Source organism: Scomber japonicus, chromosome 14 (assembly GCF_027409825.1).
Source record: "Scomber japonicus isolate fScoJap1 chromosome 14, fScoJap1.pri, whole genome shotgun sequence".
Lineage (NCBI taxonomy): Eukaryota > Metazoa > Chordata > Actinopteri > Scombriformes > Scombridae > Scomber > Scomber japonicus.
This window is the reverse complement of record NC_070591.1, coordinates 25595232-25609866: the sequence shown is the minus strand read 5'-3', so window position 1 is coordinate 25609866 and position 14635 is coordinate 25595232. Positions and strand designations below refer to the sequence as shown.

At 40.0% G+C, this 14635-nt stretch overlaps 1 protein-coding gene across 2 annotated transcripts; it reads right to left on the bottom strand.

Annotated features, from left to right (window-relative positions):
• Positions 1-5495: 5495 nt before the first annotated feature.
• Positions 5496-13561, bottom strand: zgc:110045 (uncharacterized protein LOC664755 homolog). 2 transcript variants are annotated; one of them, XM_053332528.1, is made up of 12 exons: positions 13484-13561; positions 13290-13313; positions 13130-13162; positions 12899-13015; positions 12558-12689; positions 12013-12141; positions 10379-10468; positions 9704-9745; positions 9208-9283; positions 8212-8264; positions 7092-7261; positions 5496-6733 (listed from the first exon to the last, which is right to left on the bottom strand). In XM_053332528.1, exons 1-12 carry the CDS (start codon positions 13559-13561, stop codon positions 6376-6378), a joined length of 1302 nt encoding a protein of 433 aa, XP_053188503.1. In that variant the 3' UTR covers positions 5496-6375. The 2 variants fall into 2 exon arrangements, with proteins under 2 accessions (XP_053188503.1, XP_053188502.1); XM_053332527.1 differs by having other exon boundaries at positions 5496-5787.
• Positions 13562-14635: the final 1074 nt, after the last annotated feature.

Below are 14635 nucleotides of genomic sequence, written 5' to 3'. Positions count from 1 at the left end.
CAGTATTTAAAAGGATTATAGGCTAATTTGCAAATTTGATCTAACTGAAGAACTTCATGGTGGCAGAAAATGATAGCAGCATGATAAGGAGCAAGTGAGTGTCTGAGCATCCTGTTTGATACCTTTTTCAGGCCGATATTGCGTGAGTGAGTAAACCCTATAGGTGTTGATCATCCAGCTGACATTGCACCTCCAAAAACAAGCAAACATCCCATTTAAAATCGTCTTGAAGAATCATACTCCTAGATGTCATTGAGAGGAAAACCATCTCCTCGGGGCTAGCATTAACTCAGAAAGACAATATGCCCTCACTACTGTATTGCACATAACAGATTCTCCTACTTCCACTCTTCCAACATCCCAGCATGTCGTCTGCAGCACACGGGGAATGCAACAATTTACTTTGAGGTCTACTTCAATTTATGACAAAGCGTATCACAAGGGACGAGATGTAAGACGTTTAGACAGTGGTGGCTAGTGGGCTCGGAGCTGACAGGGCTGGGAAAGTATTGAATTAATGATGCCACGTTAAAAACTCATTTTTATACAGATAAACAGTGTGAAATGACGAAATCCAATTAGAGCAATAAGGGACACTATGGCAGAATCCAAGAGTATTAAGCCATCTGCCAGTGAGTAAAGATTGCTGCGGGGCTGTCTAATTGAATTTTATCCTCTGACTGTAAATCTTACTAGTGACCTAAATCAAAAGAAAGTTTGCCTAAACATGCAATGCAAAACCAACGGCCCTTGCAAAACTGTCATATATTCTTAAGATTATGTAGACTGGAATAAGGTGAGAATTTGCTCGTGCGCACAGAGCCTGCCAGGAAAAGTAGCGGAGCAGCAAATATGAAGAGCAGAGTGGAACAGCTTGATTTCCATTAATGTTACTCAACAGGAACAAAGAAAGATGACGATAATGTGATGAAGATGATGGAGAGTAAACCTGTTTTGACATGGCTACAGCCTCTGTGTCAAACCCCGCAGATTAGAGTGGTGACATTTAAATTAAAAAATGTGAACAAGTCTGCTTTCTGTTATCATAACTGTAAAAATCATGTAGCTGCATTTCCAGGAAAGCTCAAATCTAAGAGATCCTATCATGATACAATACACTTAACAGGGCACTGTGCATTTCTAAAATGATGAGTACATTGTATTTGGGTTTTGACAGTCTATACTCTGAGGCTGTTACAGGCTATGTTTGCCTGGATGTTGCATCCTGAAGTGTGTAAGCAGGCTGAGTCTTTGTGCAGCCACTGAAAACCCCTTTCAGATGCGTCTTTGAGCAGCATCAGTCCTATTTTACAACAAAAAACCAACACAGCTGATTGATTTACACTGATACTGTTACTGTATGAAGCATCCACAGGTGTGACAGCCTTGTCTGCAGGGTTCAACAATCTGCATTAGTCCCCCCCCACCACCACACCCCCCCACACTTCAACCCCCGCTACCATGAAGCTCATTTGCATTTTGAGATAAATGCAGAATAATTCTCAGGCAGGCTTTACTGTAATCCTGAGTAAAGTAAAAATCAACAAAACACCAAATTTGAACATAAAAAACACCGGATTGTTCATTTTCATTTAACTAAGTTGATGTGAAGGTTTGAGCAATTAAGCAAATCAAACTCAAAATGCATGAAAAACAAAACAAACAAACAAAAAAAAAAGCTACATCTCTCCACACAGGAACATACATCAAATTCACCTGTGATCCTGGGAAGTGTGTCCGTATCCGTCAGCGCGCTGGGGTTGAAACACAAGCCTTGTCGGACTGTCGGACAGCAGGAGCACAAGACGGCAGCAACAAATGATGTGCGGTGAAGAAATGGAAACTGACGCTCGTTAAGCCAGTCAAATGCACAGTTTCCTCCGGAGGACGCTCGCAGGTCATCGGCGTGTCTCGCTCAACTTTAATCGCCACAGAAAGTGAACTGCTACTGCTGCTGCTGGTGATGATGCTGAAGTCCCCCCCCCTCCCTCACCCCTCCCTCACTCTCTATACTGGCACTTTATTTCTCACGGTGACAAAAAAAATAAAATAAATTATTAAATAAAAAAAATAGAAGGGGGATGAGGAGGGGTGGGGTGTGTGTGTGTGCAAGTTGAGGCGTTCACGGACGCTAGGCGGCGCAGTTTTAAAATGAGTGAGGTCCTGTGAAAACAACAGGCAGTCAATTAACGGAGCGTTTCACAGGTCGGTTCACAGGGTTTGCGAGCTGCTGTGATTAACGACTTTGGTTAATTATCTCGAATTAAGAAGTCGTTTCCTCGACACAGTTGGTCACTGGGTAATTTGTTGCCGAGTGAGAAAGCACAGTATAGGCTACAAGAAAAAAGGGAGTTGGGAAAAAAAAAGAACAGAAAGAAAGACATAAAGCTGTAAAACATGGATGATTCACCAGCAAGCAGACAGGGTTTAACATCAAGAATAAAACAGACAGGACCATACCTGCATGGGGTTTGTGGAACATTGAGGTTTGAGGTTTTTCAGATTTTATTTATTTATTGCATTTTTTTATTTTTTATTTGGGTATCATTGTGCTGTTAAAACAAGTGAAAAATGTGTTCCTCTTCTTGTACCTGCAGTTGGGTGTTGGAGCTACTGTGCAGAAAGGTGTACGTGCAGACTCTGTTTTCACATTCCTCTGATGAAAGTGGAAGGTTTCTCTCATGTGCTCACCCCAAAATCTTAAATCACGGGCAAGTTTGGAGCCAATCGAGTCCCAACGCAGTTATAACTTATACCAGTATGATGTGGAAACCTTAACTCTCCAGCTCACTGGACTTTATAGTGATGTAAGAGACATCAGTCAGCAGTTCAACCTTGGAAATGAACAGATTCTGTATTTCTCAATGAGGAAGAAGGAGGATATGTCATTTGAAGCCTATAGAATACACCAGGTGTTGAAAAAGGGGGGTAGAAAGTCATTTTAGATTGGGGAATAGAAAGTAACTAAGTACTCGTTTATGCGTTTATTGAGTACACTTCTGAGGCACTTTTTGTTTACATTTTCAATATTTGGCCACTTCATAATTCTACTCCTCTACATTAATAACGTACAATTTATCTGGCAGTTGATTAGAGCCTTCTTTACAGATCTACAATGAAATATGATTCACTGTTATAGGAAATTAAACCACTCATTAGTAGGAAAACAGTCATGAGCTCCTTCTCACCTTGCAGCTACATCACGTAAATGCACAATAATAATCTAATGTTATATTATAACTCTGACTATTTTGCCTGCATATCTTTGACACACACACACACACACACACACACACACACATACATATATATATGTGTGTATATATATATATATATATACACTATGCTTTTGGTGCATTTTGCTGATAATATTTTGTTACTTTTATGTACAGCTTAAAACGATTTTTTTACTTGCAGTGGTGTAAATTACTTTGACAGAAGGGTCTGAATACTTCTTCCACCAACAGCACAGTAGAATATAAACTCACCTCAGGCTGCTAACCCACCAAGCCAATACCCCCCCCCCCCCCCCCACTCCCCACCCCAACCCCCTTGCCCTGTGCCTTGCATGCACATATCAAAAAACACAGACAACTACTGATGAAAAGCTTCACTCCTATCAAAGAAACACAAGACTATAAATACTACAAAAAAAGATGGCAATAGATCAAAAGAGCACAATGCAAGGTCTTCAAAAGTCTTCGTCATCACAAAAACACGATAAGAAGATCATACGGGAGATTTGCAAAACCACAAACCACAACAAGTTAAATCATTATTGACTGTTGGAGTGTTATAAAAGCACATTAAAATGTTCTAATTGAATGTGTATATTGAAAATATATTTATGTATTAAGCCTTATGATGAGAAAACTGACCTATAGAAATAGTGTGGGACTACTGCTCACTAGTCCAGCAGGAGACCACAGGAGGAAACAAATTGAAAAATACAATTAAACACTACAAACATGCTCGTCTGTCCCCAGAAGAATACTTCTACAATACTGCAGTGATTTTTCACCTGGAATTGATTGACAGCCCTGCCTACCAATTTAGCACAAAATGTACAGTGTTTATGCACCTTAAAAAAAAATCATTTATTTACTTATTTACCTCTAAATTGCTTTTTCAAAACTGCATGATATGGCAGCGAGCTCAAAAATATGCCCGTCACTCTTGCTTGTGTCAGGTTGAAAAAGGAAATCATTAATATAGCATTAGAGGCTGGCTGTGAACTCATAACTGCCCTGGGCACACATCAGCATACATGCAGCACTGTTCTCTGCTGCTACACCTTCCCCGAGGTTGAAATGTCATCCTTCACTGTCATTACATTTCTGCCCCCATTAACTATTGATTATCTCCACTTCAGCATTTCAAGCCGTGCTGTGGAAATGGCCCACATGGCTCTCTACCGATACTCCACGGATCAGGCTTGAGCAGAAGTGGCCACCTCCTAGTTTTTAATACTAAAAAATGGGGGACGTCAGATTCACAGAGGGGCAGGGGGGCAGGGGGGAGAGAGGGATGGTGCAGTGGGGACACAGAGCACAAGGACTGGCTCCACTGTACCCTACGAGCCCATTAGCAGCATGCTTGAGCGGGCAACTGGAGGTTAAGTTGTTCTTTTTCAGGACCCGTGAGAATTTTGCCACAGCATGTGTTGAATATTTACTGCGAGGTTAGTCCAAGTTTGCTTCTGTTTTCTGCAGGAAAGTGCAGGTGAAAAGTTTGGGCAGGGGCTTTGCAGCTTTTTTGTTGTCAACAAACTGCATCAATAATAACTCTGACTAGTTTATGCGGGGTTGGCTTAGGAAACCTGCCCTTTTTGTCGGCATGCTGCAAAATGTTAATGGTTTCTGATACTGATCTCTGTTGTTGTCTATGTGGTTGTATGTCTGCAGGTTATGGAGGAACATTTCCTCTTTGGAGAAATATACTAAAATAGAGAAAATAGTCAGTTTGCTGAGTCTCACGTGTCTTGTCTTTGGTTTTAAACAAACAAAACATATGAAAACATTTTACCTATTGACATTTTGAGTTCATCAATAACACATCAATAAAGTCTGAGCAGTGGACATATATTAAATTATATCTTATGTATGAATAATAACTGAATGCTATTGTTTTGGATATGCACACACAAACACACACATATTTGAAAGACTAGGGATTTTTCTTTGAGTCTTTATATCTCAAACACAAAAGTTCAATGCCTTGTGAGCTAATAACTGTAATTCCAGCTGAATGGAAATGTACGAACCTGATTAATATACAAAAAAGCTTACATCTACTTAAGAGTAAACAACACATAAATCCTCAGAGTCAGTGTTTTTGTATTTTAAGGGTCAGGGTAATCTGCAGAGATGTAAAAGATTTTCTATACCAACCAAATTATAACAAAACAACCAATCTGTATTCATAAAAAGTCCCATTTATTTCAAAGTCATTTAATCAACAAAATATTACAAATCTGCATTGTTTGTGGGGTTGGACCCACACCAGGAACAAATGAATAAAACATTTATTACAATAATTGCTCTGCGTCCATTTCAGACGCTGAAAAGTTGAAGCATTTCCACTCTTATGGGTTTGGGGGGAAATAAACAAGAAACAAGTTAGCGCACAGGAACAATAAATGAGTTAGTTAGACCAGTCCCGCTCTACAGGATTACTGTGTAGAGTGAAATCCGCTAGAATCCAATGTGGCTTTAGGATAATCCCATCAGAGCTGCAACAGTGCAATGCTACTACAGAACACCCAAGCCTGTTAGCACTGATGAGAGCCTAGTGAAGGAAAGGAGGAAACATGACAGAAGAGTGGAGCAATCCTTTTTGAAATAAGAAAAAAAAAACTAACACACTTACTTCTATTGTATAAGACAAACATTTTAACAGCCTGCTGCCAACAGAGCACCAAGTCTCATGACACTAGTTTGCATTCTCTAACAAAAAAGTGATTGTAAACTACTTACACAGATAGAAAACTAAGTCAATATTTGCATCATGGAAAATACGTATCCTGGAGTAAATGTTCATATAAAGCTCTGCCACATGAAATGAAAAAATACCGTCTTCTTGGATACTTTTACAAGCCTGAGTTACCAACATTAATTGCTATGCAAGTCTGTAAGATAATACTGAGTTAATATGTTCCATGCTGCCTGTTTTAATTAAGGACATATTTTGATACTACAGTCCTTTAAGTCTGTCTCTAATAGTCTCCTGATTTATGGAAAACAAGTGCTACACCGGCAAAACTTACACACACTGGCGTAAGCTCTTTTTAGGCCTAAATGTCAAATATTAATACTTCGCCATCATTTAATAATGCCTTACCAGTCAGCCACACTGACTATACTTAAAAAGCAGACATCAATAGGGAGCAAACTTCTGCCGCTCAGATTTTTTGATGCCGGGGGCCGGTATTTTTGCGGTGTAAGGGGATAAACCGTGTGTTAGGCCGGAAGCGGCTGCTGGGTGAACAGTCAGAACAGGGAGAGTTTTCATGCCAAGCAGGCTGGAAACGGGGAGGGCGTAGTGCGGGTTTTGGATGGTTTGTAAGGTGGAGGGAGAGTGGACGTTAATGGTGGGGGCTTGGGTGGTGGCCGCCAGGACGGCCATAGAGGTAGCAGCAGTGGAGGCATTGGGAGCAGACTGAGAGAAGTTCATGTTGAGGTCAACTGGGTTCACAGAGGAAGCGGCCTGCATGGTGTATTTAGCCATCTCTAAGCTGCAGGTTGTGATGTTCAGAGGAGGTGGAGAGGGAGGGTGTGGGGGGTTGAGATGGTGAGGGGTTAAGAGAAGACATTGGAAAATGAAAGAGGGCGGGGAGAGATGGGGGTGAGACAAAAGAGAGGGGAGGTGAGAGAGAGGAGAAACATAAGAATCAAAGTAGGAATGTGTTAAAAAGCAGAGACAATAAGGATTTTAATGCAGTCAAGAGAATGGAGCAGTGAGTTGGAACAAATCCAGCCTCACCCTGAACACAATAACTCTGCCCTCATACAATAGTACGGTGTTTGACTGTCTTATCATCACGCTGTGGTGTGAAGCACTGCTGGACGTGGTCGCCCTGTGTAATGTCTTACCTGGCGTTGATGAGGTACTGGGCCACGCTGATGCTGGCCGGAGAGCCCGTGATCGTGACTTGGCGCATAGCTGAGCCATCAGTAGCACTGGCAATTTTGATGTGAGCTCCAGAGACCTGGCGAATCTCATTGATCTTGCTGCCTTGTCTTCCAATTATGCAGCCAATAAACTAGAAGAGGAGAGAGTGGAAACATGTAAATAACAAAAACAGCTCATGTTTCCAGGCTTTCTCAGGAATTAGATTGCAGAACAGCATATGGGAGCAACAGCCACGGTGATAACAGCATCACAGCGTGCTGGTGGTTTTCATCTGAAGAGAAACACATTTCCAGCTGTTCACTGTTTTTGTTACAACTGATAACATTCAAAAGATGCAATGTGCCCATACTACTAATAAACCAAACTGTAAATAAAAGATAACATAAAACAGTATGTCATAATATTGCAAATATGTTCATTAGAAGAACTGGCTTTGCTACAATGACAGTTTGAGAGATGTGCTTATTTGCTTTCTTGCTGAAAATCCACCTATCAGCCCTCTAAGACTCACATTATATATCACTTCCTTAATCTGTACAAAAGCTGCAGTGTAAAACCAATATTTCACTGATTTAGTTGGTGATTTACAAGGAGTTATGTGCCACAATATCTCCTACCCAAGAAATAGTCTGGCATATAACACCTCACAAAACCACAACCCTTTAATTTTTATACTTTGGCTTTTGTTCAGATTGAAAAACCAAGATATAGTATGGCACTTATGGAGCCTTAGAGGTGCTGATAGGGGATTTTTGTTAACATTGGAAAGAGCCACATAGCTGTATCCTGTAACTGTACCCAACTTCACATCTCACTCCCAGCAAAAAAGCAAATATTCTCTCTACCACAAGCATATCTTAATACCACCGCAATGATGCAGCCTGTGAATTTATACAGTTATTTGCATAAGCCAAAAAAGACAGTGGCTAATTTACTCTCTGCGACAGAGAAGGTGAAACACCGGTGTCCAGACATTCCTTATTAAAGCTGTCCTCTTCGACAGTGTTAACAAAGTAAGCAGCGTGAGGATTATCAGTGAGAGTTTTAGTGCTAGGAGAACACAAACAATGTGACACTTACATCATTAGGTATTGCCAGCTCTTGTGAACTTGTGGGGGCAGATGCATCCAATCCTGCAAAGTAGGACAAGGAACTCTAACAACAGTATGGCACTAATGGCTTCCACTTTCATGGCATGACAACTTGCCCTACTTTGACTAGTTTATCACTGTTACACTGCTAAATCAGGAGCATGAAAATGGTATATGGCAAGAAATTCTCACTAGTTTCACACATATACATATTTAGCACATATTCAACATTGCTACAATCAGAAAAAGCAACTTTTTCATTTTAACATTACTAAAAAAAAAAGAGTATGTTTTATCACATCAGTCCTGCCTGTGTAGTCATAATGTTGTAATGTTTTATCCTCAGTTAGTTGTGACAGAGTATATGAGTGCGTGGGGTGGTTGAGGTCAAGGATGGTCTGGCCAAGACAATGTTAGATTTGAAGGAGAAATGTTGTAGGTGGAGGATGGGGTCAAGAGATTAGGATTTTTTTTTCAGAGCCGGAAAATAGGGCAAAATGGAATTGAAATTTGGAAGGATGTGAGAAATAGTGAGAAATGGTTAAATATTTACTAAACTGTAAATATTCCTGTCATTTTTCACATTTCCCTCTCAGAGAATGTTGCTGTTTTTTCTTTTGTATTTCATCCTGGCTGCTTGAATCTGTTGCATACTCTTTTGGATTATAAATATTTAAGTGCCTAGCTGGTTGATAATAAACTAGTTTGGTGGCTTAGCCTTCAAATTTCACTGTTCATTCAACATTTCATCTTTTTTCTGGTACTACATGTAAATATTAATGCAAAACACAACAGGTTGTTACTTGTTCTATGTATATCACTGTGAAGCCACCATCTACAAAACCTGAGAGAGTCTATGAACTCTGAGAGATTGGAGACATCCCTGATCCTCTCTGAAGTGACAGGGGTGTTTTGATGGTGTGATTTGAAGAGGAGTGAAGACAGAGGGATAGATGGACTTCCCCGGGGAGCCGTGGGTACGTACCAGGGAAGGTAGGGTTGCTCTGCCCAAGGGAAGGGAGGGGAATATGCTGCATAGCCAACTGGTGAAGCTTGGTCAACTGCAGGGTAGGAAGGAAGTTAGAGCTAACCAATCAAACTGGATTATTTCAGAGGAGCTGACAGCTACAATACAGAGCCAATCTGAAGTTCACAAACATCACAGATGGTGTCAGTGTGAAGAGATTCATTTCCTTCAGAAAGCATGCTGGCTTCTCATGGCAGTCATCTCAAAATACAGTCACATCTCTGTCTACAAAGCTAGAATTGATCATGAAAAGACTACTTTTAAGATCTTGGCTTTCATTTCAATCAATGCATGCCACTACTGTGTGTTAGTGTTAGTAATGTCAACAGATCAGGGTTACTGAAGTTTCATCTTTGCAGAGTAGGGTACACAGAGGGCGTAGTGGTGGCTTGGAAGGAACGGGCAGGAGTAGGTCATTAGAGCAAGTGACAGCCACTCAAATGAATACACTTACATCTTGATGCGCAAAAGCATACTGCCCTGGAATTGCAAAGGCCTGGGAGGAGAAAGAGAAGCATAGTCGTTATATGATTGCAGTGAGTAGAGACGTCCTAACATGTCACTTGAAATGTGAATGTGTCACCGTGTGCGAAGAGTAAACTCGTGCAGTAGTGCATTTCTGAAAAATCCATTCCCTTCCTCTTTTCCATATCTCTAATGTGTATAGATTTGATGGAATTTCATCTAAATGTCATCTGCTGTTTTTCCCCCTCTTTGACCATGGCCAGAAATTCAATAACATAAACAGATGTCTGATAGGTCAGAGCAGACTGTGCCAAATTCAGGACAGCGGCTAGCCGGCTCATGGAAAACATGAGCTTTTAGTCACGACATCTTTCAGGTTTTACACTGCTGGGAATTATTATAATAAAAGGCAGTCATTCGTATCCCTAACACATTAAAGCTTGGCTCTATACTTTGTAATATGATGATTACCTCATTTTACTGCTTACAGCATTACAATATGAAGAGATTATTGCTTTATAGTTACACTGATGTGTCCCTCTAGTGGTGAAAATATGCTTAATGATCAGTGGGTGTCTCACATCCCAAAAAACAGGGAGTCTATTCAGTTGTTATTGTAAAGTAGTTAAAATTACAGCCAGATAACCCCCCCATGGCTACTTACTTGTGCAGAGTGCTGTTGTGCTAATACTGCATGGGCTCCTGCAGGTATGGCCTTGGGACGATAGGGAATAGTTGCTCCCTTTGGAGGAGACTAGAGACACAGTCATGCAAAGTAAAAAGGAAGAAAGAAATTACACACTGCCACAAGTGAGGCACTGCTGCATTTTACATCCCCTTTATATCACATGCTGAATCTTTTTTTATACCTCCTTCATGAGTCGTGAAAATTACATGAAACCTTGGACCAAAGACAGACATTGGTATACTACAAATTTTACACTTTTTTTTAACAGAATTTAAAGGTTTTCATAATTCAGTAACTCCCCCGATCAGGGGTACTTGTAGTGCAGGGGCAACTTCTACCATTTCCATTGGGTATAAGTGGTTGCTGGATCTTTAATTCATTTATAATAACCAGTAACCTGCCCTTCAAACTGAGTCAGCTAAAACACCATGCGTTGCAGTTGAGAGTGAATACAAGTTACCAAGCAAGCAGAGAAGCTGAAATACCCACTTTAGCTAAAAGTGACGGATTAACAGCTGAAATAGTTAATAAACAAGTTAAATAATTAGCTAATAGTAATGGGCAAACAGATGAAATAGCAAGCTTTAAGTAATTATTAAACAAGTGAAATAATTAGCTAAAAGTGATGGATTAACTGTTTAAATATTAAGATAAAAGCAATGGACAAAGAGTTGAAATAGTTAGATAACAGTAATTAATTAACAAGTTAAATAATTAGCAAAAAATAATGGGCAAACAGTTGAAATAGTTAGCTAGAAGCAACAGAAAACAGCTTTGAAATAGTTAGCTTTAAGTAATTATTAAACAAGTGAGATGGTTAGCTAAAAGTAACAGGCAAACAGTTGAAATAGTTAGCTAGAAGCAACAGAAAACAGCTTTGAAATAGTTAGCTTTAAGTAAATAATAAACAAGTGAAATAGTTAGCTAAAAGTAACAGGCAAACAGTTGAAATAATTAGCTTGAAAGCCTTGAGGTAATTATTGAACAAGTGAAATAATTAGCTGAAAGTGATAGAAAAACAGTTAAAATAGTTATGTAATAGATACCACTTTTTTAAAAGGTAGCTTTTTAGAAATTAAATGAAAAGGTGTAATTCTCTAAAAGTAATGGTTTAATAGGTGAAATAATAATGAATAAATGATTGAAAGGTCCAGCTCTGCTACTCAAATATAACCTTGACTAGAGCAACGTAAACATTGACAATTCCATTGTATGAAAAATATTTTACCACTATCCTCTTATAGTGTTAAGTAGCAGTTATAGGAACATGGTGAACGTGGTGTTGTTGAAAGGGTACTTGACCGGCTGTGAGGTCACATCAGACTAAAACGACTAGGAACCACTGGTAGAAATCTTTATCAGGACAAGTGAGAATAAATTTAACATTGTAGCAAATACTGCCATTATTGCTGCACATCTCATGAGCAATGTGAGCCACTACCACCTGAATACAAAGCTTTAGCCTTGCAGGACTAATATGTCACTGACACTGAAAATCTCCTGAATGTGCTACTGAATACCTTCTTACACATCCTAAACAAATGTGACATACTTGACGCCTAAATAGAGCTGTTGAATGTGAAGATCATCTGCTGTCTGACAGTGCTTACCTCCAGCATGACAGAGCAGATGTGTCTTACACACTGAGTGATGGCCTGTGGAGTGCCGGAGATCGTGACAGCCCTCTCTGTAGAGTCCGGCAGCATGTCTCCTGCCACCTGAACCTGGGCGCCTGTGGTCTTAACATCGCCAGACAAATGAGAAACAAAGGCTATTTATTGCTGAAAAGAGCACACCATCAGCCAAATTGAAATGTTGTTTCAAGCACCGCGCAAATTACACATTTTGACATGCAGGGAGCAGCTGCAAGCCAAATAGCAGTGTTTGCTCCAATATTTGAAGAGGCGTGCGCAAATATTGTCCATTCAGAATGAGCATTCAGCTTCCGCTGATCTTTACAGGCATAATCAGTGGATTCATATGAGCAGAAACAAAACAAAATCTCACAAACTTTAAGGCAGAGAAAAGCAAGAGTTTGACTCAAGTGTCTGATACATAAGGTGTCAGAGCACCGGGGAGGAGGTTTTCCCACCCCATTTGAGTGCATAAAAACAACTTTCTGATAGAAAATATCAGTAAAAAAAAGGATTCCTACCTCTCTGATCTCTTTGATCTTTGAGCCACCTTTGCCAATCAGTGAGCCACACTGGCTCCCTGGGAAAACCAGGCGAAGTGTCACAGGTGGCTTGCTTGTCACGTTGCTGTTTGTCATTGCTGCCGTAATATCCTGAGGGAGAATTCAAGAAAATGTTGTTTATTTCGGTACAAACTGTAAGAACGTTAGCTTTATTTGACAAGTGTTTGGTGCAGTCCTTCAGATTTCAGTCAAAATCTTTTTAAAAAACTTCCTTAAATCTTTATGCTAAGCAGCAGGATTTTATTCAGGCCATGTTAAGGAGGGGGGGGGGGGGGGGGGTGTCATTTGTGTTTCTGCACCTCCTCAAACTTCTCTGCAATCATGGAGAAAGCTCTGAAGATGCCCTCAGTGGGTCCTGTGATGGTAACTATTCTCTCAGGAGATGATCCCTCTGATATGTTGATACGAGCACCACTCTGGAAAACACATATTCACGTTTATTCTGGCTTTGATTTGTTTCTAATTGGATCTGCCAACATTCATTAAATTATACATGTTTTCATAGGATGGTTGTCCCAGCTGATGCTTACCTCCTCCCTCATTTTCTTTACTGTTTCTCCTTTCTGGAATCATGCAGAAAAATATAAAACAGTTGGCCTGATTAATTTTTATAAGGCGGAGAAAATAAGACAATCAGAAAGACTGCAGTGTGAATCAATGAATGCTGATGGATTGTAATATAAATCCTACCTTTCCAATTATGCTGCCAACTTCCTGTGAATGGAAAGAAAACAAAGCTTTAGGAAGTGGATTTCCTCTTCACAGCAACATTTCACACTCAGACCAGGATGTAAACATTTTAACAGCAATGACATACTATTACCAAACCATTAGGCTATTACTAACTTTTCCAATACAAACAAACAAACACATCTGCCCATTACCTTTCCATGCATTAGCAGCCTCAGTGTCAGTGTAACATTCAGATTCCCATCTGTAGCCATTTCTTCCTTGTCAGACATGCTTTCTGTTGTTGGGGCTTCACAGCAAACACTCTGCAAACAGAAAGAAATTGTTAAAGATGGTCTGGGTGTGTTATAAAAGCTCTAGTCTTTTAGGAAATCATCTGTGAATTCAAAGAGGTAATATGCGAGATCCTGGATTACATTGTGTAATTTTACAATGACGTCAACATGGATATTATTGAACATCGAGGGTATTTGAATTTGTGTACAATGCATACAATATACATGTCTTCTGGTTTTTACACTCAAACTGCAGCAGCTGTCTGCAGAAAACTTGAAAGGCATAATTTCCTGCATGGAACAAGGTTTTTCTTGGAAAAAAGGCTTCCAGATCCACAGATGATGGTACAAACATCACAAACTGGATGTAGGCTGCATCATCATTGTAATATCAGTCTACAGCAGAAAAATAGCAGATATCTATTTGCAAATGTCATGGATTATTAACTTAACTATGGGAAACATAAAGCAACCGGAAAATCTTCCGAAGTTGAGATGCTCATTGTTACGCTGCTAAAAACAATTCACTTTTTTCAGAATTTATCAGGGGGCTAATGTTCTCTGAAGAGTTGTGGACCATTGTTGTTTGTCTTCTGATCCTATAGCTGTGAGTGGGGGAAGATAAGCCTATCACTAGGTGCAATCTTCACATGGGACCGTGTCTTTAGTTCCGGCTAAATACAAGTTGTGTGACTCCCTCGGATAAGATAAGATACAAAGGAAGCCACTTGTGCTGTGGAGGCCCGAGGATCAAGTGATGTGTGCGTGACTGTCTCTTAATATCGCACTGACACCACACAATGTCTGCTCTGTTGTGGCCGCGTATCCAATTCGTTGTATTTGCAGAACAAATAAGGAATGTCTCGATTCAGTCGGTATAGGAAAGCGGCTTATTGCACCATAACAGACAGAGAGAAGATCTGAAGTCTATTAAAGATCAAGGTCACCTTGTTTATTAGATCATTAAGTTTCCAAGAAGCGCTTCTATAATTTAATTTAACACTGGGCTTCTTAAAGGTTGGTTTTGAGAGACTACATATAAACAGTATCTAAAAGAAGTGATAATCCAAA

What these genes read in the sequence shown, in the direction of transcription:
- zgc:110045 (XM_053332528.1), bottom strand. Translation starts at nt 13,561, where the DNA reads ATGTCTGACAAGGAAGAAATGGCTACAGATGGGAATCTGAATGTTACA. An exon ending in GAGCAACCCTACCTTCCCTG is followed by an intron (nt 8,265 to 9,207) that starts GTACGTACCCAC and finishes CCTACTTTGCAG; the next exon opens with GATTGGATGCATCTGCCCCC. An exon ending in CAGTACCTCATCAACGCCAG is followed by an intron (nt 6,734 to 7,091) that starts GTAAGACATTAC and finishes CACAACCTGCAG; the next exon opens with CTTAGAGATGGCTAAATACA.